Raw genomic sequence first — 23525 nt, forward strand, 5'->3', positions numbered from 1 at the left:
TTTTAAATTCATTTATTCATGGGAAATCAAATTTCACTGTCTCGAGAAGCTCAGGACAGGCACTGGGCGGATTTTGACGTCGCCTTTCCGAAAGTGTGTTTGTCCCTTTTTGCGAGCCGTATATGTAGTTTTAGGAGAGGTCAGCCATGAGAATGACGGAGGAAAATAACAACGACAAACCACAGATTACAGTAGAGGATGTACAACGTCTAATTAAGAAAAAAGATGAAATTGAGGAACAGATCAAAGCATACTACGATGTGCTAGAAGATGTAAGTTTGTGTTATAATAAGTAAAATGAAACTTTGATTTTCAGTGTGCTAGTAGCTCATAGCTAACCCATCTAGCTTGTAAATGCAAACTTGTGTTATGTTTGATAGTGATATTTTTCCGTGATTTAATGCTCTGTAGGGTCATGTTCTAACGCTAGTATCTAGTAACTAGTAGGTAATAGCTAGTTTTTCTAATCAACCCCAGACATTGGTGAAATGCTACCCAACAGCTATGTAGTGGACAATTAGCACATGTGGCTAATGCTAGTTAGCTAGCTGTCGTATGTCGGCTGATATACTAGAATTGACAGCTGACATAGCTCTACAAAGATTGACCAATGTGCGACATTTAGCTAGCTTGCTTAACCTAGAAAGCCTGTTTTTTATTGTGTGTAAGAAGGATATTAATATAGCTAGCTACACATCTAACACTGGTTCAAAATGAGTTGTGGTAGTTTAGTTAGTAAATGCCTCATTTGAAAATGTTGCCTATTAAAACTGGAGTCTATGAAGTACCTGTACCAGTTTCCTTAGTAATTATTACAGTAAACCAGTAAAGTGAACTCCATTCCTGAATTGACTGTATTTTTAAAATTTTGTATTTGTGCACATTTCAGCAAGGTGATGTGGGAATGCATGCTCCTCTAGTTGATGTAGAGGGCTATCCTCGTTCAGATGTGGATTTGTTCCAGATCAGAACAGCAAGACACAGTATCTCATGTAGGTAATTATACAATGGCAATGCAGTAAATATATACACACTTCAATACATGTTGCTGGCAATAGTATATCTGCACTCGACTTAAATCTATTTCACCTATGCTATATGGCCAAAAGAATGTGGACATCTGACCTTCATATATGAATTACCATATAACCTTTTGGGAGGGCTTTTCACAAAACTTTGGGGTGTGTTTGGGCGAATTTATGCCATTCAGTCAAAAGAGTATTTGTGAGGTCAGGCACTTATGTTGGCTGAGAGGTCCTGGCTCACAATCGACAGTCAGTTAATCACAGAGGTTTTTAAAGAGGCTTCCAACTTTGTGTAGGCAACTGGAGTTCCTCCACACCAAACTTGTCAGTTCCTCCACACCAAACTTGTCAGACAATGTACTTATGAGCCTCCCTTTGTGCACAGGGGCACAGTTGTGCTGCAACAGGAAACATCCTTCTGTAAACTGTTGCCACAAGGTTTATCCATATAATTATCCAAAATGTCTTTGTAATTTAGTTATTAACATTACCCTTCTCTGGAACTAATGGCCCAGTCCAAAACCTGAAAACAGCCCCACAATATTATCCTTTCTCAACCAAACCTTGGCACTTTGTATTCCAGTGGGTTGTGTATTCCTGACATTTGCCAAACCCAGATTCATCCATCAGCCAGATGGTGCAACATGACTCATCACTCCAGCAAACACCTTTCCACTGCACCAGAGTCCATTGGCAGCATGCCTTACACCATTTTGTACAATGCATAGCATTGTCCATAGTGATCCTAGGCTTGTGTGCAGCTTCCCAGCCATGGAAACCAGTTTCATGACTCTCAAAATACACAGTTCTTGTGGTAATATTGATTTCAGAGGCAGTCTGGAACTGTGTGGTGAGTGATGCAGTAGAGGATATTTGATTATTACCTGCACTCAGCGGGTCTGCTTTGTGAGTTTGCATGTCTACTGCTTCGTGGCTGAGCTGTTTTTGCTGCTAGAGGCACCATTTTGCAATAATACCACTTACATTTAACCAGGGCAGATCTAGTAGGGCACAAGCTTCACAACCTCTTAGCAAAGATGATATTCCGTGATAGTGCTATGTTTAGTCACTGAGCACTTCCATGTAACCCATTCGACTGGAAACGTGTATTTACAGAGATCTCATGGCTGTGTGCTTGATTTTATACACTCAAACATGTTAATTAGGAGGGCTGTCCACATATGTTTGGCGATGCAGTGTATTAATATTCAGTTTTACTGCATCTGTAAGGTTTGCAGAATGACCACAAAGCTGTCATGGTAGAGATTGAGGAGGCCCTTCACATGCTGCATGCCAGAGAGAGGGCTAAACGAGAGCAGGACCAAGCAGAAGCTCAAGTGGAGAGCATGGAACAAGAGTCATCCTTGCCATCTCCATTTGCCCGAGTGGACGCTGTGACACAGGGTTCCCCTGCTCATCAGGCGGTGAGGTTAAACTCCCTGTCTAACTGGTCATGAAAGTCATAAGCGGAGTCGATATTCAGCATAATAACGGAGTCAATATTCAGCATTTTCCCAATTATCATAATTGGCACTTGAATTCATTTCCTTGCCGATAAAAGTTTTTTTTTGTTTTGTTTTGTTTGTTTGCTTTTTTATGTATGTGCATATCTGATATTATTTGAAATGTGAATGATGGATCAAATACATCACAAACACTTCTGTAGTTTGTCTCTATGCCCCGACTGCATCATTATTGGATTGGTAGAAATGTGTAGTGAACATATGTCGAGTGAACCCAATCAGACTTAGTTTTCAATGTTATAAATGCGGGAATGAAGCAGCACCTACATTTATGTCAGTGACAAAGGGAGTTAGGGTGAGTTTTACAGAAGTCTAATCCATGGAAACGGTAATAAAATATCTGTTAACAACTCAGTAGCGGTGACTGCGTTTTCTGTGCATGGTTTAATCTAAAACAATTTATTTTTGTTATTGTTTTATCCATTAGTTTAAATACTAATGAATAGTAAAAAAGGAAGAATAGTTAGCGTTTAAGTCTAGACCTTTCTTGAGGTTTGTATTAATGCTGCTGAGTAAAATATAGTCTAGTCTGGCTATTTTGTTTTTTATTATAGACCTAGATTGCATGATATATCAAGAATACTTAATTTTGTACCATTTTTGGGCAGAAACTGTTGGATCCAAAATTTATGATTGAGCTTTCCGCATACATTACTGCTTCAGTGCTATGTGCCTCACATGGCTGGTGTAAAAGATTACATTGATGGGAGTGAGTGCCTTACTTATGATGTGGATCATCTGGTTTAAAATGGTTCGTGCACTTTCGACGGACTAGTCAGACAAGCCTCCAGAGATTAGTAGCCTAAATTATTTGTAAAAACAACTTATTTATTAAGTTGTACATATTTTCTTGTCTTTTTCATTTCTGCTTTTGTTCACTTTCATTCACACTCTGCTGCTAACATACTATACATCCAAAGATTCCCCTTCTTTTCTTAGGCTAGCTAGCCCATTTTCATGGAATCATACAGCATATTTTCAAGAGCCTGTCAGTCTGATACATTCAACACATCTAACTACTCTTTATCATGTGAAATATGTTTGTGGTTCAAATACAGAATTAAATAAAATTTGTTAACATTCATTTACCCTTTTTGCTTTTCACAAAGTTCTGTTTTGTTTTTTTTTTACTGGGATTACATTAGTGGTTTTGTGTATTTGGTTAGTGTAGGCTTTGTAAATTTTTGCAGCTTGTATCTGATCTTTCATGTTTAGCACTTGTGCTCTGCCCTTGATAGGTTCCCTTATAACACTATTTGAGTTACTCATTCTATGTTTTTGTTTTATACAAAAATGGAGTAAATATATTTGTACATTTTTTTATTAAATAAAAACATGCTGGAAGGCTTTCTACACCACACCTTGGTGTTACTCAATCGAGACTACTGTGGAGATACTGGACATTGGGATTCTCATTTTACTAGATTTTTCATTTTACTAAATTTAAGGAAATGGTATTGATGGTCTTAATGGTCTTTTGGTTTTGACCACATGATTATTTCACCATGCAGCAGTATATAAATTTGCATTTGTTGTTATCATTAGCATTATTAGCCTAAAAATTACTTCCACATGTTGAAATTAGTTGTTTAATTATATTATTTTATTATATTATTTTATTATTCTCAGGGCTTACTCACTGGTGATGAGATCATTGAGTTTGGTTCCGTCAACACGAGCAACTTCCAGAACCTACAAAACATCGCATCTGTGGTGCAACATAGTGAGGGGGTATGTGGAAGGAAAAGAGTCCTAAACCTAATAGAAATATTTCAGAATTCTTTCCTTTTCATTCCATGTAACAGTGAAGTTCCATATCATGTACATAACAAGATTTGTGACTTAGAATCTTCTATCCATTCTTCAGAAATCCCTGAGTGTTGCTGTGATTCGGAAAGGACAGAAAGTTCATCTTGGCTTGACGCCACAGCGCTGGTCTGGCAGAGGTCTACTCGGGTAATTACTTCCATTTTTGTTCTACATGATTCAGGGTCCAGACTTGTACTGCCTTCAATCAGTGTTCTCTCTGCCTTTTTCCTCACTTTAACACATGCTGTGTTAGCGTTCATTTAACTGTCATGTAGTTTAATATAAAATTTGAACTATATGCTCAAAGTAGAACAAAATATATTCTCATCTTATTTAATTCTTTATTTTAAATAAAGTGTTTGTGTTTCAGTAGTGATTTAAGATGAAGAATGATATTGCCAAGCCTAAATGTTTCTGAAAGAAGTAAATATCATTTTATATTTGTGGACTTTAGCACTCAAGACACCTAAAAACATTGCAAATATAGCAATAATTGGACATTTTGCTTGGACATGTTTCCTAGAATGCATTTTGTTTAAATCTAATGTTTCTTGGAACAGGACCTGTCTGGATAAAACTCAGTCTGAGCTCTGCTCATTAGGCTCATTTAAAATTTTGTTTTTCTGTCAACAGATGCAACATAGTACCTCTCCCCAGATGACTGTGATCAAGGAAGTTCAAGAACTGCTCAGACATAAACATTAGCCACAGGTCATCTTCAGGCCAGCCATTACACGTTTTTGTCACTAAGTGACTTAAAACATTCTACATTGTACAAAACAATTTATTTGTATGGGTTTATTTTCAAATTTATGACTACTTTGACCATACATTTGTGCATTTGAACCACACACAGACATTTGTATTTGATGAACTGTATGGCATGTGTGGGGGAAAAAATAGCTGGTGTTTTCAAAAGGATTTCTTTCACAGCACTGGAATATTGATAAAATTTCAAAATGCATTCCTGTTTTGTTTCTTTTGCATCATTACATTTGAAAGAATGTGTAAAACGTATTGAAATTTTAGTTGAGTAACAGAAGGTAATCTTTGTTCTTTTAAAGTCCTGTCTCAAATATTAAGGAAAGATAGTAGCTGTCCCCAGTGTCTGTCCACCTTCATGCTTAACCTTTGGGCCACTGCTGGTTTCCATTCTGACATTTAATGCCATGTTTGTTAGCTTCCACAGCTGTTAGGTCTGCCTGTTAGTGCTTAGCACGCCTCACTTTACTGCATAATGGAAATGGTCCCAGCTGTAAGAAACAGGAGGTAAGAATCTAACATAATAGTATACTCTAGTACCAGGGCCAGGCCTGCTTAGTATTTCGTCAGTCTGGAGATGGCATCTGTCATTTGTAATTTTAAATTTAGATTTTTAATTTTCTACATATAATTTCATACATACGCTACGTCTTCACGGTGCTGAGGATAACGCCATGGGGAACCACAGAAAACATCAGTGTATGGGAGAATGAAAGGCAAGCTCATTGTAAGATTGCACATCAAAGTAGCAATTCTATGTATGCTCACTTTAAAAATAAATTGTGTTCAATCACATGTACACCTGTAAAACAAGAGGCTGTATAAGTACTGGTGTGAAAGGCAGACAGGATTCAAGCGGGCCGCTCTTCTAATCAATATAGGGTTAAGCTTCAGACATTTTATTTCACTTTTAATTCCCCATGCTTTCATTTTAGCTAGTAATAAAGCAATCCAGAATGTGTGTTTATGGATCTGTTTTCCACATATATTGAAAATCATTCTTGTATAGATGTTGAAAGAATACCACTGTAGATCCATATAAGCTGAAAATGGCTTAAAAGCATTAAAATGTGTGTGCGTGCGTTGGGGTGGGATGTCTCATTTTTCCATATTGAATGTGGCAACCCTAAACAAATATTTCTTATACTTATGACTTCCTTGCCTTTCATTAAGCCTATATGAAAATGCATACAATCCATAGTGATACACTGGATCCACACATTCTTCAAACGCAAGAATATACGGGGATGGCTGCATTTGTATGGTTAATATCAAGTCATGAAATACCATTTGCTTAACTCGAGACACAATTCCCACTAATTACCAAGGCGCCTTTGGGGATACTGACGATGCGCGCCCCCTAGTTGCTCAATTGTAAGTGAAGTTCCCCGGGTATAAGCCGTTTCTTAGCAACAATACGCTTTGGCAACGAAGTGTGTCGCTGGGTGTTTGTAGTTGTTACCATATTTCCGTTGTGGAACAGTCCAGAATTGTTTTAAAACGGTTAGTCAACTGAAGAAATTTTTTTTTTTTTTGGAAATTATATTTTGTTTATTATTTTCTTTGGTAAACTGTTCAAGGACTGGCTGTAGATGTCAGGCTAAATTAGCTTCGTCTGCTAACCAACCAAACACGAAATTGTGGAGAGCCTTTTTTTTCTCTCCTAAAAAGGTGTTTAGCTGGCTACTAATCCTGTGAAAAATGTCAGTTGCGGATAGAGTGCACACCGGAACTGTCTCTGATGAAAGTGAGGAAACCACTCAGCATGCGGACGAGCAGAGCTCCATGGACGAGCAAGGAGACAGCCAACTGCCAATGCTGAACGAGGGGAAAGAAATAATGCACCATGAACATAAAATATCTAGTCCTAAAACTAAAGATGAACATGCAAACTCAGAAGTCTACACAGCAACCTCGTTGTCACTAAAGACCAAGGACAAAAGTGTAAAAAGTCAGCCCCTGGTAATTAATTTATATATATATATATATATATATATATATATATATATATATATATATATATATATATATATATATATATTTCAGAAGTTGAGGAAGCTATCAGATACAGTGCTTAAATGCTCACAGAAAAACAGATCTGATGTGACTTCTGCATGTCACTATGGATTAAAGTAAATCTTATGGTTATTAACAGTATCATTCTGCATATTCAGTCTTTATGTACACTTAAATAAAGTAAACCTTTGATGTGTTGTTTTTTGTTGCAGATTCTAGACTGGGCTTTTGGGATCAACCAGGCTCTACCTGTATTCAGCCTTCTGGACCAAGACAGACTTGTCATGCTGTATGGTTGTGCCAATGTAGCTGTCATACATGACCACGCCTCCAATTCTCAGCGTCTTCTGCAAGTGAGTTTTTACAATATTTTAAGCTTTGTCTATGCTTAAAAAGTATTTATAGTTGAATGTGACAGAGGTTCCATTCAAAAGCAAACCTAGCCCACATATGCCAATAATAAATAAAAAGTAATGGCAGAATGCTAACTGATTCCAACTAGCCCATATTTGTTAGCAATTATACCTTACCTTTTTAAAAACTGTGTGAATAGTAGAATTTGGTTGGCATCAGTGCAAGCTAATCCTGTAGCCTATACTTTTCACAATCAAGATCAGGTTCTTGTGTGTTGCACAGGGTCACTGCAGCCCTATTTCCTCCCTGTGTGTCAGTGAGGACCGACGCTGGCTGGTGACCGCTGACAAGGGCCAGGAGAGCCTTGTTATCGTGTGGGACTCATTCACAGGGTATAATCCACCAATCAGAATGTGTTCATCTGAGATTCTTCGGTCCCATTCTGGAAAGAAGGAGATTATAATCAATGTGTTGATAAATGTTTGTGCATTGAGCCATTATGTGGGGAATTATTTGTGTTGTAGGATCCCTGTACTCACTTTGTTTGATTGTCATCCTGAGGGAGGTGTAGTTGCACTTGCACTGTCAAAGGACTCAAAATATCTTGCGACTGTTGGAGCCGGAAGAGTGCAGGTTAGACATTGGATTTGATGTAATGCTATTGCATCAGTTGTATTGTTTTTTATTGCTTTGATGGACACAGTAGATTTTAATGTTGATCATAGAGAGTTTGTATCTGGGATTGGACTAACGAAGGTGAAGGTCCCACATGCCAGACTGACATCAGCCCAGAGCATGGTTGCCAGGTATGTAAAGATGTTGTGCATTTGGATTGTATGAGTTTAATAAAGTATTCAATCCTGGGTCGACAGTGTTTGCATGTGAAGATTATTTTTAAGACTTAGTTTTTGATTAATTCATAAAACCTTAATTTTTTAGAATCACATCTTATTCAACCCTACTGACAGCTCTCAACTTCTGAGCAACAGTAAAAGTCATGTCCTCTTTTATACCTGGGTATGTAATATGTGTTGCATTTTGTATACTTATTCAATTAAAATATTTTGAACAATATATTATTAAAAATATGTTAGTTGTGCAAGATAAATAGATTTCCTGTTTTAATAATAAACTCCACTCAGGATAAGAAAATTATGGAATATACAGCCCCAGAACTATCAGATAAGGTAAGCCGCAGGCTCTGTTATCATTGCTGTTCATCTATTTCATAATTATTAATATCTATTTTACAAAGTCCCTATGGTGTTCATTATGTGAGTTCATTAATCAAACATGAGTTAATAGGTTTTCTCTAGTTTCCATGTGTGTTAATGCAGACTGACACCAGAGGCAGATGCCAGAGACGAGTAAAGGTTAAAAACAGAAATACAGTCTGTTCACTCTTGTCTCTGACTCAAAGCATGCTCAGCAACTGCAAATGGAAGCATCGAATCCAGTCTAGACCATTATATACTTCAGATATCTGTCCCAATACTTTCAAACTGCAAACAGTGAATTAATTTTAAGTTTACACAGAAAACTAAAATAAAAGCACCCATAAAGAAAGAGTTAACGTTGTACAAATTGTTAGCCACCCTCCCACCCAAAAAAAACCTCCTAAATGAAAGTGCCATTTTTTACTTTTTACCAATATATGTCTTTTTATTGTTAGTCACAAAGATTGAGAATGAATAGAAGGTACAGATATGGCATCGCATTTTGGTATTTGTTTTTCCATGTCATAGACATTCAGCAAGGTAGTGGGTTCCCTGAGCCAGTCAGCCTTCCATTTTGCGGGTCTTCAGGCTTTCTCAGTTACCTTGGCAGGGAACCTGGTGCTGTGGGAGTCTCTGAGAGACACTTCCACATGCCAGCCCAACGCAATGAAAGCTACCAAACTCATTCCACTGCAGAAGGATGGAATTACTACACTAACTATGTGTGACAGGTACACTCCTTACCCCTTTGAGTGAACATCCATCATATTCACAAACATTGTGATATAATGAGACATGAATTACACTTTTTTAAGCCTGTGTAAAGCTTACAAAGTTAACTTTTGGAAACGGTCTCCAGAAGTGTTTTCCTGTCGACTTTTTTATTCAATGAAAAAAACAAAATGCGTTATCTGAGGCTTTAATGGAATTTATTACCATTTTAAGTCATACAGAAAAACACATCGAATGTATGTGATTTTTATCTTCTCCATCCATTTTTCAATTTTTTTTTCCAGTTTAATTGTAACAGGAGACATGAGAGGCCGCGTCAAATTTTATGACGGGAACTTCAAGCTCATTACCTGGTGCAGCGAGTTCAATTTGGACCCCATTGCTTCCATTTCCTTTTCAAAGGACATACCTTTCAATAACAGCCTGGAACAGCAAGAAGACTGCACTGTAAATGCCAAGCAGTTTGTCATTAGGTAAGAGCCATGTTATCAGTAAACCAACAAACCAGGTTGAACTGAGTTAATTATATACATGCCATATACTGCTTGTTGTGTTAATTTGGTCAGTGGGTGAACGACACATTTAATGTTAACCAGTGTTTTGAAGACAGCTGAGGTTAAAGGTTCAAACTGAGAATGACTATGGGACAGGTCAAATTTATGTTTTTTTTTTGGTTTAGAGTTAGATAGTAAATTTAGGGTCAGTGACTATATATAAACAGATTATTAGTCCGTGACTAAATTAACTATATAAATCACTGAACAAATATACCAATTTTCACATGTGCTGCATCACCTAAATTTAATTTAGTGAGTAATTTCTTTATAATATCAAGTATAAGCAGCTCCTAAATGTCTCTCTTTTCACTTTATAGGAACTTTGTCATATCTACGGTTAGTGCAACTGTGGTCCATGTGACAAGACGGGGCAGTGTGGCACAGACTTTACTGAGGGAGCATGAAGGTCCACTACACACAGTGGCCTGCCACCCCAAACAGCCGCTGGTGGCTATGGGCAGTCACAGTGGCATCTTGAAGGTCTGGGACTATGAGCAAAAAGTGGTCATATCCAGCAGAGACTTCCATCCGGACAAGCAGATCCAGTGCATCACATATGATCCTCAAGGTAATTCATATGTATTACTAGACAGTGGAGTGGCTGAAAAAAATAGACATAATTGGCAAATGCCAAGATCAAACTTAATTTGCCACAGTGGTTCAGGTCAAGAACTTAGGTTATTATATTTCTAAGCTTTCTGACTTAGAATGGAATTGAACTGCAAGTGAATTAAACTACAATTACAGACATGGTAAAACATTGTCAGACGTTCTATGTCTTATGTAACTCTCAGGTTTATCAACATGTCGTCATTTGTCTAGTCCACTAGGTTTTTTGTAAAGGACATAAAGACACATATCAAATGATGCTCTGGTTATGTCTTTGTTTTAAAAAATCCTGAACTATTGTCATTTTGGAAACAACTTACAGATTTGTTCCTCCGTTTCCCCTCAGAAAAGCCTCAAAGTTTTTGTCGAGCTCTTAGTATTTTTTTTTGACAGCAGAAAATCTCTGTGGAAATACAGCAACTGAGTGACAGGATATTCTGAGGATATTTGCAGGGTAGTTTAGGAATCACTCGAATTTGTTGATGTATTTGGCAGGATTTTACCTGGCTGTGGGCTTTGTCAGTGGGGCAGTGAAGATTCTAGATACCTATACACTGCAGCAAGAAGAACAGGAGAGTATTCAGTACAGTCAGGACTGCATTACCCATCTCACCTTCTCCCATGACTCCACCCTTCTGGCCACTGCGGTTAGTGTACCCTGCAGTTACTGGTTAAACCTACTGATTTCTTATTCAACCCGTTGCAATCCATTCTTTTATTTTTATTGTTTTCATAGCAAAACTATATATAAATATATATATAAATATAAATTATATGAAAAAAATATATAAATGTAAATTATATGAGACTTTAATAAGCAATTAGTAATTCAATTTATGCTGTTTATTTTTCCCTTGGTGTCTGGTTTGGTAGAATATTATTAAAAGTGTTGCTTCCAGAGGCTGAGTATGATTTATTTATGCTACTACCCATAGTACTAATTTATTTATTTTACACTTATACAGTATATTAACCAGGAAACTAAACAAGGATGGTTAAATTAATTCATTAAAATAGGATGTGGAAAGGCTATTAGGAAGGGAGGAACAAGAAGTACAGTCATGGAACTGTAAAGCAGGTTTAATTCCTGTGCTTTTGTGTTTTTCCTCCAGGATACTGGAAAGGCCGTGATGGTGTTTCACCTGTGTAAGGAAGGTGGTGGGCTCAGTTGGAAGTACCTGGGGAAGCACCGCTCTCACTACAAGCCCATCCAGGACCTGCTGTTTGGGGTGGATCTGGACAGCAGGCAGCCGCGTCTGCTCTCTCTTGGCATAGACCGCAGACTGGTGAGAATCCTGTGTTCATTGGACTTTTGCTTGTTATACTGAGAATACCTAAGAATCTTATACTAAGAGTCATACTCAGAATGGGAATGGACTCCAAACAAATGTAAGATTTCGTGGGCTATAAGTTCATATCTTGTAGTGCAATATTTTGACATAAAAATATTTAAACAAAATCAGAAATTCATGTTGGCATTTTGAATATATTAATGTTGCTTTATAGTATTGTACTGCTTTTCCTTAGCCACTAACCCCTTCTGAACATAAAGCCATATTTTTGATTGTGCATCTCTGATATAATAAGAAAAAAGCTGTTGCTTGCTGTCGTGTATACAGAACAGCTCTGCTGCCTTCTGACTATCAGGACAATCAAGTTAAGAAGTAAAAGTTTTTCCTTATATCCTTGTTTTCTTAATTAACATTTCTCTGTGCATGAACACAGACCTTTGCAAACCAGCATTGCAAATAGTTCATATCATCACCTAATTATTGAATACTGTCCACAGGAGTGAAACTGTCCTTTTCCACTTTAATTACTTCCAAACCTGCTTTAGCCGCTTCAGACAGTGACGTGGTGATCTCAGTGCTTCAATGACGTAGTGACGCATTTTACTACTCGGTCACTCTGTGTTCCCTGTTGTCACATACTGAAGTAAAAAGACTGGTATTTCTCTTACTCATTAGGTGGAGTATGATCTGCAGAAGAGCAAGAAGGATGAGCTGTTGATCCTGAGCTCAGAGCGCATTGAACAAAGTGCCGTGCCAATGTGCATGGCCTGGTATCCGCCTCTAAGCACTGAACACTTCTTACTGACCGCGTCTAACCACTACAAGATGAAACTATTCAATGTCACCACAAAGATGTGCAGGTCAATATTCTTAAAGTTTTCAACTAGTTTTCTTCACTGAAAATGATCTCAGTAAGGATTAAGAATTTTTTGGGATATTTGTTAACAATTGTGTGAGTTCATTCAGAAGTGACCATCATCAACTCAGCAGCCACAGTAATGTGATAGTGGCATGTATTTGGGTGTTTAGCTGGCACTATGTTTATCAGAAACACCACAGTTTTTAAGCCATGTCAGTGTCACTGCTTAGTTGAGGATTGGCCCCACAGAATATCAAACCATCAGCAGTTATGTGGTCATAAAACCGGCAGATTAAGGACTAGAGGAGGGCTAACGCAAATTATGCAAAGCAGTAGGAGAGCTGGTTACCCTGTAAGGTTTGGATAAAAAGGAGAGCTGGTGAGAGTAGTTACCCCATAAGGGTTGGATAAACAGGAGAGCTGGTGAGAGTTGTTACCCTGTATGGTTTGGATAAACTGGCCAAAGAAATATTTGTATTTGTGGATGTATTAAAATTTCAACTTTGTCACTTGTACTTTATAAATGGTTTTGTTTTGCAGGAATGTGTGTTTGGAAACCCATTCATTAATTTTTGTGTGTATGCAGAAAAACAGTCCTTGGACCCACATATGGTTCTCCTATGAAGAGAATGCTGATTTTACCACCTTCTAAAGATGGGGATCTGAATTCTTACTACATGGCTTATATAACACAGGACAAGGTTTGGGCTGGTCTGACCTATATCCAAAATAGTTAAATTAAGATAGATATCTGGATCCCTTCTGATATGTATGAACATTGTTGCTGGACTGTGTCTATGAATTACAGTTGCTATTTTCAAAATTGTATACACTATTTGGTATGTGTGTCTGTCCTCTTCTTGATCTAGGTTGGGCTTCAAATTTTGCCCCTAGATGGGAACCCATATAAGTCCTCAGCGATGATATGCCACTCCATGGGTGTCTCCAGTCTGGCTTGTTCCTATGATGGCAGATATGTTTTCACTGCTGGTGGAGTGGATAAGACAGTCTTCTCATGGGAGATCAGCCTTTCGTAAGTCTCTAGGATAACAGTGTGGAGATAGCATACATACATCACATACCATACTTAGTCTTTTGGTAAAAGTGTCTATACTACATAAGGTTGTGATTTAATCAATGTCATTTTTTTCTATAAACTCATATTTTCACTCAGGCACCTCTAGAATAGGCAGAGCAAGGGGCTAGTAATGCCAAGGTCATGGGTTCAGCTCCCACAGAGCAAATGTACTGTCATACTCATGCATTGCTCTGGATAGGAGTGTTGACAAGTGCTGTAAATGTAATGTCTAAATTTTGTTTGAGATGAATGGTCTTTTATGATGACCTATAGAATGTACTGTAAACCCGTCTCTCAGTTGTGGTCACCTATTGTTCAACCAATAAGAGTTCACTATCGGCCTTTGTAGTGCATTAGAGGCTGCTGCTGCTTTGGGAGGAAAAGACCTGGTTCCTTTTTACTCACTTTTAGAAGGAGGTAGAGATGGAGAGCTTGTTAGGGTAAGGCCTTAAATTGTCTTAATACTTGCAATCACAAAAAAATCCTTTGAATATAAATATAAAGTGTATTTTCTCTACAGTGTATTTTCATTTCAATGTTAATGGAAGCAATGATAAAACCTATTATTCCGTTAAGAATTATTCGATTACAAATGGCCTGCTTGTCCCATTAGCTAATAGAGCTGTTTTTATGTGTCCCCTCAATTTTTTTTTACTAAACAACACTCAGTTTAACATAATAATTTTTGTATGCTCCTGTTAGGAATACTACGTTTTCTTGTTGCCAAAGTCTGTGATTTTCCCATTAGGCCATGGAAGATTTCTTTTACTACTGTCAGCTGCGAAATCAGGGCATCGATTCCATGGAAACCAGACGTGTGTCCACTCAGATCCCTCTTACTGAAGTGCCCTTTGTCATGAGGGCGCTGGGCTTCTATCCGACTGAGCAAGAGGTAATAGGTGTTTACAGACACTAGTTGACTAGGCCAATGAACTAAGACATGCATCAGTTGTGTCATATACATTTCTCAAAAAACACCATTTTAAGCATGGCACTGTGTTGACTCTACCCAGCATGGGTGACACAGTTATATATGGAGCTGGTTGTTTTCCTGTGCAAATGAGTAGAGTTTATCTGTGGTGTAACAAGTTCAGACAATAATATTGCATGGGAATTAAGGCCAGGCACAAAGACTGAATGCAGAGAGGCTTTTTTTGCAATTGTTTATTTTTGGCAAAAGTAAAGAGCATAATATTCTGTTACATTCTTTATTATTATAGTCCTGTTTTTATTGCTTTTTGTGTCCTAGCTGGAGGACATGCAAAACGAGGTCAAATTCAGCCGTTATGCTGAGACTGGAAATCATGTCACTGATGTTGACCTGGAAGAATTTATTAAACTGTTTGTCAACCACCGGCCAGCCTTTGGCACCTCCAGTGAAGAGCTGTGCAGTGCCTTCCAGGTTCTGGGGGCAGTGGTTGAGAACGGCAGGCCAGTTATCACCCGAGAAGAGTTGCTGGAATTGCTACAGGCCAGGGGTAACTTTATAGGTTGCATTACTACTACCATATGCTGAATTAAGTGCATCTAAGGGGTATTAAGAGAGTGTTATGGGATCATTAAATGAGGCTTATTTAAGGGTACCTTTACTGTTATTTAACCCAGATCTTTTCAAAATTGTTTGCCATCATCATCCTTGCCAATAAATTTTGTATTGAGAGACTTACAGTTTCTCATTGTGCTTAAATATGGTCCAGTGGAGAAATCAGCTAAGCTTTGCAAAACCCTGTTAAATCCCCTTTAGTAGCATATATATAAATGTATATGTAGGAGTGTTGTTTTTCAGCACTAAAGCTATTGGCAAGGTTGTGTTATGCATGCATATGAAGGACACATCTTAATAACGAACATACCTCTATGTTTTATTCACAAATATGCCACTTTAAATTAAAGAGATAATAATTCATGAGCTATTGAAAGCATAGCTACAAATATACAAATGTTCATTCGTTGTCTAATCACTACCTAAATGAGACAACCAATATACCAGAGGTTAGTTCTTAAAACCATAATTTAAGAAAAACAGCTGGAGTTCGGTCAAAAAAACACAATCAAAAAATAAGTCACAAATGTCACATTTTAAGACTATATATTTGTTTTTGTCACCCACCTTTGCAAGGTATAATAACTCTAGATATAGCATCTAACATGAGTTTCTGTACAGAAGTGGTGGGCATTAAATAAATGCAATGTGTCACTGAAGCTTATTTTCTTTTGCTTTTAGGTGAGCACATGACCGAGGAGGAGCTGGGAGAATGCTTCATGACATTGTTAGGCTTTAATGTGGAAGGAGGGCGATCTGAAGCAAGGATATCTCAGTGTAAAGGTATGTTTTACAGATAGTTTAAGAATATATTGTCCTCTAACTTTAGCTTCACAGCTGCTTTCCTGGGATGGTGTAACATTCATTGTTTAGGTTTAACTATTCATTCTGTATTTTTCATTAGTAATTGAGTGTTGGTAGTCAGTGTGTTTTTGGAAATGGTTACCAGCATGTAGGAGTAATAGATCTCTCCTGCTAGTTAACTTGTTTTAGATCTCCTGATCTCTTTGCATTTTTTTGCAAACCCACATTCAGAAATTTATTTTTGTCATTCATCACTAAATAAACAAAAACTATAAGACTAATGAAGCCAGAAAAGTTACGTATACTTTTATACACTTTTTTTTTTTTTTTTATGTGTGTTTGTGTGTGTGTGTGTGGGGGGGGTTAGTTTCGAACATTACCAGTGCATTTTCTATGCCAATGTGTCTAGAAACAGACAAGTTACTCCTGGAAAGTGAATTGCCCCCAGACATCACTGCGGACACATTTGCCACAGACATTTTAGGATTCCACGTTGCCACTCAGGAGCTCCCCCCTGAGCAGGACTCTTCATCCTCCATCACTTGTAAGGACTCTTTTGAGCAGATGTGAGCCGCTAGCTGTGTGCACAAACAACATGCTCTTTTTTATCTGGAGTACTTGAATAGCTTCAGGAAAAAAATAACCAAAAATATTTAGGTATATTCTTAAAATGTCATGTCTTAATATGTTTGATTGATTTTGTTTTTAGTTGTCTTTCACTATTAACATAAGCTTTCATTTATATTCACATACAATTTTCAAAAGGGAATTTAGGGGAAATAAACATCTTCACTGAGCTATGCTATTGACGGGATTTTTCTTTTTTTTTTCCATAGTGAAGACTGAGTGTAATTTAATGTTGTTTAGGCTACACAGTCGTTTACGCTCAAAGTTTTAAAGTTCTGGATTAAAAACACTGAGTGGAAAAATCGCTTCTTTTCGTGCGGCAACAGTGCATTTATTTGACCGTCTCATGCTTGGAGGGCACGCTGCTCTGTGGTTAGCGCAGGCGCACAACCCCACCTCAGTCCTCCGCTGTGCATTCGCATTGTGTCTAAACAGCCGGCGAGCTAAAAAGATTTTTTACCAACAGCCGTAATGTCGGGCAGGTCGGTACGCGCGGAGACCCGGAGCAGGGCGAAAGATGACATCAAGCGGGTTATGGCCGCAATTGAAAAAGTACGAAAATGGTAAGAGCAAGAGGACATACCCATTAACGAACAGAAAGCCCAGCTTGTGGGGGGAGGAGAAACGACAAGAAACAATGAAATGAAACGAAAGCGGGGCTTTTATCGAGTTCAATTTCAGTCCGATTACTCCGTCCGCTCAGGTGTGCTGCGCTTCTCCGCACAGTTAACGATGTTGTCGTCCGTTTAAAATCGATTACTTGTGAGAGTGCATTTTCTTTCCATTAAATTTTAATGTGGGTTGAACCTAGAAGCCATTTCGTTGCAGTCACATGAAGCCGTTTCTGTTTGAGCCTGTAATGCCGGCTGGATTGAGCTCTGAAGAGCACTTCGGCGATGCGGGTACGGTGGAAACGGTATTAGTCTCATCTCGGTGACTGACTTGCTGCTCAGCGACGGCGCTCTTGAGTGAGAATAGTTTTTATACGTTCCCGGGGTTTTAAATTCAGCGCTCGGAGTTCAACTGTAGGCTAAAGAAAAAGCGTGCGGTGGGGGCTGGGAACATAGACACGCAACCAAGCTTTGCCTGTACGCGGTAGATTGCGGCTAAACCTTTACAATCACGAAGATCTGTTTAATTTTAGAAATGTTTAATTAGGAGACTTTAAATGTAGTATGAACAATTATGTCCATAGTATATATTTTGCATTTGTTTAAATATAGTATGTATTCAAATGAATTTTATTGTAGGATCGCAAATTAAAGTCTTAGCATATACCATGTATACTTTTTTATTTTTAGAGGGCTTTGTAAACTGAAAAGTATTCTGCGTGGAATATGTAGCAGCCGTAATATATACCCCCTGTTTTACCCTCAAGAATTGACCTCAAATATAATAATTAAAAAGTACCTCAGAATATTTTCACGTTTAGCCTATTTGGATCAATTTCCAACTAAATGTGGAAAATGCAGTACCTTTCAAATTTCGCTCAGACTGAAAGGTTTGTTGATCAAAATGTAAACACGTAAAAAAATATTGCTGTATTTGAACAATTCTGTAGATCATGCATCTTGCGCTTTATATGACACGTTTGTCACTGCTTATTTCTTCCATGCGACTTGGTTAAAGATGGGGTTACTTCATTTTGATTTGTCAGAGTGAGTGAGTTTGTGAAAATACCCACTGTTTGCATCTTAATATTCCATTGCAGGGCCAAATAACAATAATAAACAGGTGGGAGAGTTTGGCTAATGAGCCTTTTAATGGGAGATTTTAGATTAATTTAGTATGTTAATGGTCATTTTTTAAAGCCTATACATAACACCGCAGACAGTTATAAAAAAAAGACATTTGAAACAACTTGGTTCTGTTGGACTACAATAAACAGTGTCAGGAAGCCCACTGTTGATGAAATGGTGGAGGGATGTGCTACAATATTGCAATATTTTACCTTATTGATCCCCCTAGAAATCGCTTAAGACATCTACATCAGTTTGATATGTTTTCTCTGACATTTAGTTATGTGATATATTTAATGACTTCTGTTCAACCCCTGGACACATTAAATTTGTTATCTATATTTATTCATAATTGTATTAAATACAGAATGCTTTTAGATTGCAGGCAGACATGGAGATGTAAGTTAATATTTTGAATGTAGGTGCCTCTCTAAGTGCGGATATTTTCTGAGGGGTCTAGATATAGTTGGCCAATATCACATGAGACATATTCCAACCTGGGTTAAAATAAAGCTGATTTGTTCCTCAGGGAGAAGAAATGGGTGACAGTTGGGGACACGTCCTTGCGAATTTACAAGTGGGTGCCAGTGATGGAACCCAAGTCTGATGATGTAAGTATGTTGATAAACACACATCTACTTTCCCACAACTTGATCTTTCTGTGGCTGATGCTGTGAAATATTGTTTATTAAATATTCTTAAGGTTTTTGGTTTATCTAAAGTAGGTTTGCAGTTCATACAGAGGAAAACATCAATGATTGCAGTCAAATAATTTTCCTTGGCAGAAAAACAAGAACAAGAAGAAGGGCAAGGATGATAAGTACGGCTCTGAAGTTACTACACCAGAGAATAGTTCTTCTCCTGGAATGATGGACATGCATGGTAGTCACATGACTTGTCGTATGTTTACTGTACAGAGCTATATAGGAAACTCACATCTATGGCATTTTTTTATGCCCTTTATCAGTAGCTGCTGTTTTTGTTGAATTGAATCTCTTTGCGTTTCATTTAATTTGCATTTCACTTAGTGAATCACTTGGTTGATTTTATTAGCATTCAACATCTACTTACATTTTGAGTTGTTAAGATAAACATATTGAACATCATTCTTTGACTACTGGCATATCTGTATAATTCACTTTTTAATTATTGGACCTTTTAATCTTCGTTACCACTTGAGGGCGCTATCAGACAATAAACAAGCAGACTTTAAATCGACTTGAGTTCTACAGTGTTTGGAATTATGCCTTTTCCGGTATGAGCTCAAACAAAAGTAGCATCATCATTGATTTGTGTCTGTCCTTTTAATTGCATTTTCTCTTCCACAGATGACAACAGTAATCAGAGCTCCATCGCTGACTCCTCCCCCTTAAAGCAAGAGACCAGTAACAACACTAGCCCCACCCCTGAACCTATGGCAACATCACAGAGTGACAGCAATGAGGCCAAGAGTGAACAGTTTCCTAATAAACAGTCTTTGTCTGGTCAGGACAGCAAGTCTGGTTAGTTAATTTAACTAACTAGACATTTATCTATGGTTGTGTGGTTTCAAGTAATGTTTTACTGAATTTAACTCTCTTATTAGGACAAAATCATTCCTCGTCAGATTCAACAACATCCAAGCGGGATGGCAAGTCACAGGGAGACCACGAACACTTTACAGATTCCTCCAAAGCTGCTCAGGTTACACTAAAGTTTAAGATACACAAAGTAGTCAGTTGTGTTACATAATGATTGAAATTAGGATCAAATTAATTGCTTTACCTATTGAAAGTTATTTACCATTTCTCTGAGACTAACTTGGACATGATGCTACAATGTATTTTTTTTTTAATGATTTTTTTTTTTTAACACTCATCAGTTGTTTTCACTTTTCATATAATGGATTGCATACCAATTTTGATGTTTGGTCCACATTTACAAATGGCCAGTATTTACTGTGGGATTATTTGTTGTCCACTGGCAGATACATGGCTATAGTGGTCAGTTTTTTGACCCCTCTATTTATTTTATTGACATTTATCTGAAATGGTCATAATGACATTTTTTCCTGGGAATTGTTTGCTCTCTTTCTGGCAGGATTTGGAAGATGGTGCTCCTCCAAGCAAGAAAGGCAAAATAGACTCTTCCTCTGAAGAAAACTAACTGTCTTTTACCAACTGTTACACTCTAGTGATCTCCCTTTCCTCTCCCTGTGTACATCGACTGGTTTTCCTTTAAACTGTACATCTCTCTGCTCATCTACCCCCCTCTCCCTGAGAAACACACTCGTCCCTTGCAGTCACCCTTCAGAATGGACAGGGTGAAAATCTGGAGTTTTGTGGTCTCATTATAGTTGGTTAATAGGATAAAGTAAAGTACCAAGTTATGAGACGTCAGGGTGGGGGGTTTTACATTGCACTGATCCTAGAACAGCTTGCTCTGTCATAACATCACCGCCTGCTACTTCCTCTGTGCTTAGATCGGTCATGTCTGTGTCCCTTCCAAAATGGCAAAGCGACTGCCATAGATGGACTTCTCATTTAGTCATCACTATCAACTGCCACTTGCTGTTTGGAAGCAAACAATATTTCTCACGTTTTTTTTCTTTGCTCAGGAGGGTCAACACACTGTTAGTCATGTTGAAATTGATGGGTTCTGCTGCTGTAGCTGAAATGTTTCTTTTACTTTCTTTTTTGTTAATCCACAGATAGGTAGTCAAACAAATAAGGTCATGTGAGTGGTACTAGTCACAGGTTAAGACATTGGAGAGCTCTGTTCGGACACGTTCTGCTGTGAAGACTGTAGCTTGTAGCATACGTCCTGCTAGGTTGTGTGCCTTGTGTTACTGAAATAAGCTTGTTTTGTCTTTTAGTCTTTGTTCTCTCACACACACACACACACACACACACACACACCTCCTAAGTGCCCGCGTTGGTGTTTCACAATCTTATGTCCCAGCAAAACCCTTTCCATTAATGTATAGACTAAACTGTGACAGTTTATGGAGTACAAAGCTTTGAAATGCAGGTCACCATTTCAATAGCACTACAAACTTAGAAAGTCTACATTGCACAAGTACATCATTTTGACCACGTACCCATCAGATTCATTAAGTATTTTGTCTTTCTCTGGCAAGCGTCTGCCGTTATCTTGTGTAGCTGTCCAAGGGGAAAAAAAAGTGATTTTCATTAGACTTTAACAGGCAGGTTATGGACAGACAGCTGTGCAAATACCTCATACGCGGTCCAGCAGTGCTGGCATATGAACACTAAGTATGACTTTTAGAAAAATCACTCGGATGTGTCTGCTTGCAAAAATATGTATATATTTATACAATAACATTTTCGTTATTACCCTTTTGATTTTGCCACAATATTTCGCCAAAATATTGCCTTCTGTAGTTCAATCTTTGAACCTTTTAGCAAAAACGTACTCATTGGGACCATGTTTTTTTTTTCCTTTGGTTTTTTTTTTTGTGTTTTTTTCACTCTGCATTAGAAATGTCTTGTACAGAAGTATGGTTGTGTTTCATTTATTTATTCCACATGTAGTTTTTGGTTTTATATGAAAAATACATTTCCTTTGAGTAATCCTGAATTTGTTTCTTTGTTTACCAGACCTTCACAATAACTTTTGGAGTTATAGAATACAAAGGTAATAGTACTGTACATCAGTCATTATCAACACTCAAGACAAAAACAAAACGTGACAAGACAGTGACTCAGCATTGTGCCACCTTCTGTTAAGTGCTTAAACTCAAAGACTTGAATGAAAATGATAAAGTTCCTAACACTCCACTCTGGTGTCAGACACGATCACAAACAATCATTCCCTTTTAATCGTACTTTTGTGCCCCTGAACAATGTGTCTGAAGGTGAGGTTGATCCGTGGAATCTTCACCTTCTTCCGGACGGGGAGGCTATGGTACCAGTATGTGTTGGTGGGAGGGTTCATGAGCAGAAGACTTCCATGTGCCAGCTCCAACTTCACAGGCTTGATCTTGCGTTTCTTTTGCCCACCCCGCACATCACTATGCCTGAAGATGAAGTCACGGGCAGCCCCAAAAGACACAGAAGCAATGGGGCATGTGGTGTCCAACTCCCGCTCATCATCCCTGTGCTCACCTATATGATCCAGGCCATCTTTATACCTGAGGAACAAGAACACTAGCAACTGGTTTCAAGAAAAGAATCCAAATTCGTAGCAATATATGTGCAAACTAACTGTGTCTATGAATTATTTAGTGTTGGTGGATATGCACCTGTTTATCAAGACAAAGTTAAAGGTTTGCCCTGTCACGTTGGTGACAGCATCACGGACATACTCCAACGTAGGTGTCCATGGTCGGGCTAGAAGATGCACTCCAGAGAAAGAATACATCAGCCCTTCATCTCCATAAGTAGCCTGCTGTCTGGGAACACTGTGCAATTTCCCAAACACCTGCACCTTCGCCTTGTCACCTAGAAGGGTGGGAAACAAAATACCCCCCCAAAAAAAAACCCCACCAAACTTTGTATGCATCATTTGATAAACACTCAAAATGACAAAAACAGTGAAGTTTATCATTATATTTAAAATGCTAGTATTGTGCCATCAATACCTGTGAAATACTCCACCTCATCCTCCAGTTGGTAGAAAATCCGGTCAGCTTCCACTTTGGAGAACAGTAAGCTATAGTCACAGTCCAACCCTTCTGCCTCGATCTTTTGCCAAGGGATAGGCTGAGGGAATTCCTCCTCAGCATCTTCATCGGTATCCTTAATTATGTCTTCACACATTTCTTTAGTACACTGGTGAGGTAGGGCCTCCATCTCCACTCTGTTTTTTCGCACAGATACAGCTGCTCTCTTGCTCATTCTGGCACCTGTTCAAATCAGGGAAATATACAGAAAAGCCCAGGTGAGACCCAAGGGATTGTATAAATTGGCACAATCACTTCTGTTAATGTAATGACCTGGAAAATATACCTTTATGTGTAAAAATGAAGAGACTGGACT

General features: G+C 38.1%; 4 protein-coding genes across 7 annotated transcripts; 3 read left to right on the forward strand and 1 right to left on the reverse strand.

The window, feature by feature from the left end:
* On the forward strand, window positions 1-6200 carry psmd9 (proteasome 26S subunit, non-ATPase 9). Its single transcript, XM_027009322.3, has 6 exons — window positions 1-272; window positions 890-992; window positions 2256-2449; window positions 4178-4279; window positions 4416-4504; window positions 4991-6200. The coding sequence occupies exons 1-6, from the start codon at window positions 147-149 to the stop codon at window positions 5016-5018; spliced, it is 642 nt and encodes a 213-aa protein (XP_026865123.1). The 5' UTR covers window positions 1-146; the 3' UTR covers window positions 5019-6200.
* Window positions 6201-6521: 321 nt separating this feature from the next.
* cfap251 (cilia and flagella associated protein 251) lies at window positions 6522-17092 on the forward strand. 3 transcript variants are annotated; one of them, XM_081713604.1, is made up of 20 exons: window positions 6522-7081; window positions 7348-7488; window positions 7772-7881; window positions 8014-8122; window positions 8215-8295; window positions 8429-8506; window positions 8632-8676; window positions 9235-9437; window positions 9723-9911; window positions 10313-10563; window positions 11100-11251; window positions 11717-11890; window positions 12572-12756; window positions 13342-13456; window positions 13625-13788; window positions 14183-14273; window positions 14582-14725; window positions 15083-15311; window positions 16058-16159; window positions 16548-17092. In XM_081713604.1, exons 1-20 carry the CDS (start codon window positions 6821-6823, stop codon window positions 16748-16750), a joined length of 3027 nt encoding a protein of 1008 aa, XP_081569730.1. In that variant the 5' UTR covers window positions 6522-6820; the 3' UTR covers window positions 16751-17092. The 3 variants fall into 3 exon arrangements, with proteins under 3 accessions (XP_081569730.1, XP_035382412.1, XP_081569740.1); XM_035526519.2 differs by having other exon boundaries at window positions 6525-7081; window positions 16590-17092; XM_081713614.1 differs by having other exon boundaries at window positions 6941-7081; window positions 7807-7881.
* A 62-nt stretch (window positions 17093-17154) lies between these two features.
* bcl7a (BAF chromatin remodeling complex subunit BCL7A) lies at window positions 17155-21666 on the forward strand. 2 transcript variants are annotated; one of them, XM_035526476.2, is made up of 6 exons: window positions 17155-17370; window positions 19076-19157; window positions 19332-19428; window positions 19875-20048; window positions 20132-20229; window positions 20626-21666. In XM_035526476.2, the coding sequence occupies exons 1-6, from the start codon at window positions 17279-17281 to the stop codon at window positions 20689-20691; spliced, it is 609 nt and encodes a 202-aa protein (XP_035382369.2). In that variant the 5' UTR covers window positions 17155-17278; the 3' UTR covers window positions 20692-21666. The 2 variants fall into 2 exon arrangements, with proteins under 2 accessions (XP_035382369.2, XP_081569825.1); XM_081713699.1 differs by having other exon boundaries at window positions 17177-17359.
* A 459-nt stretch (window positions 21667-22125) lies between these two features.
* Window positions 22126-23517, reverse strand: alkbh2 (alkB homolog 2, alpha-ketoglutarate dependent dioxygenase). Its single transcript, XM_081713674.1, has 4 exons — window positions 23496-23517; window positions 23129-23392; window positions 22790-22988; window positions 22126-22678 (listed from the first exon to the last, which is right to left on the reverse strand). Exons 2-4 carry the CDS (start codon window positions 23382-23384, stop codon window positions 22354-22356), a joined length of 780 nt encoding a protein of 259 aa, XP_081569800.1. The 5' UTR covers window positions 23385-23392; window positions 23496-23517; the 3' UTR covers window positions 22126-22353.
* Window positions 23518-23525: the final 8 nt, after the last annotated feature.

This window comes from Electrophorus electricus, chromosome 1 (assembly GCF_041902795.1).
Source record: "Electrophorus electricus isolate QZ-2024a chromosome 1, ASM4190279v1, whole genome shotgun sequence".
In the NCBI taxonomy this organism is placed as follows: domain Eukaryota; kingdom Metazoa; phylum Chordata; class Actinopteri; order Gymnotiformes; family Gymnotidae; genus Electrophorus; species Electrophorus electricus.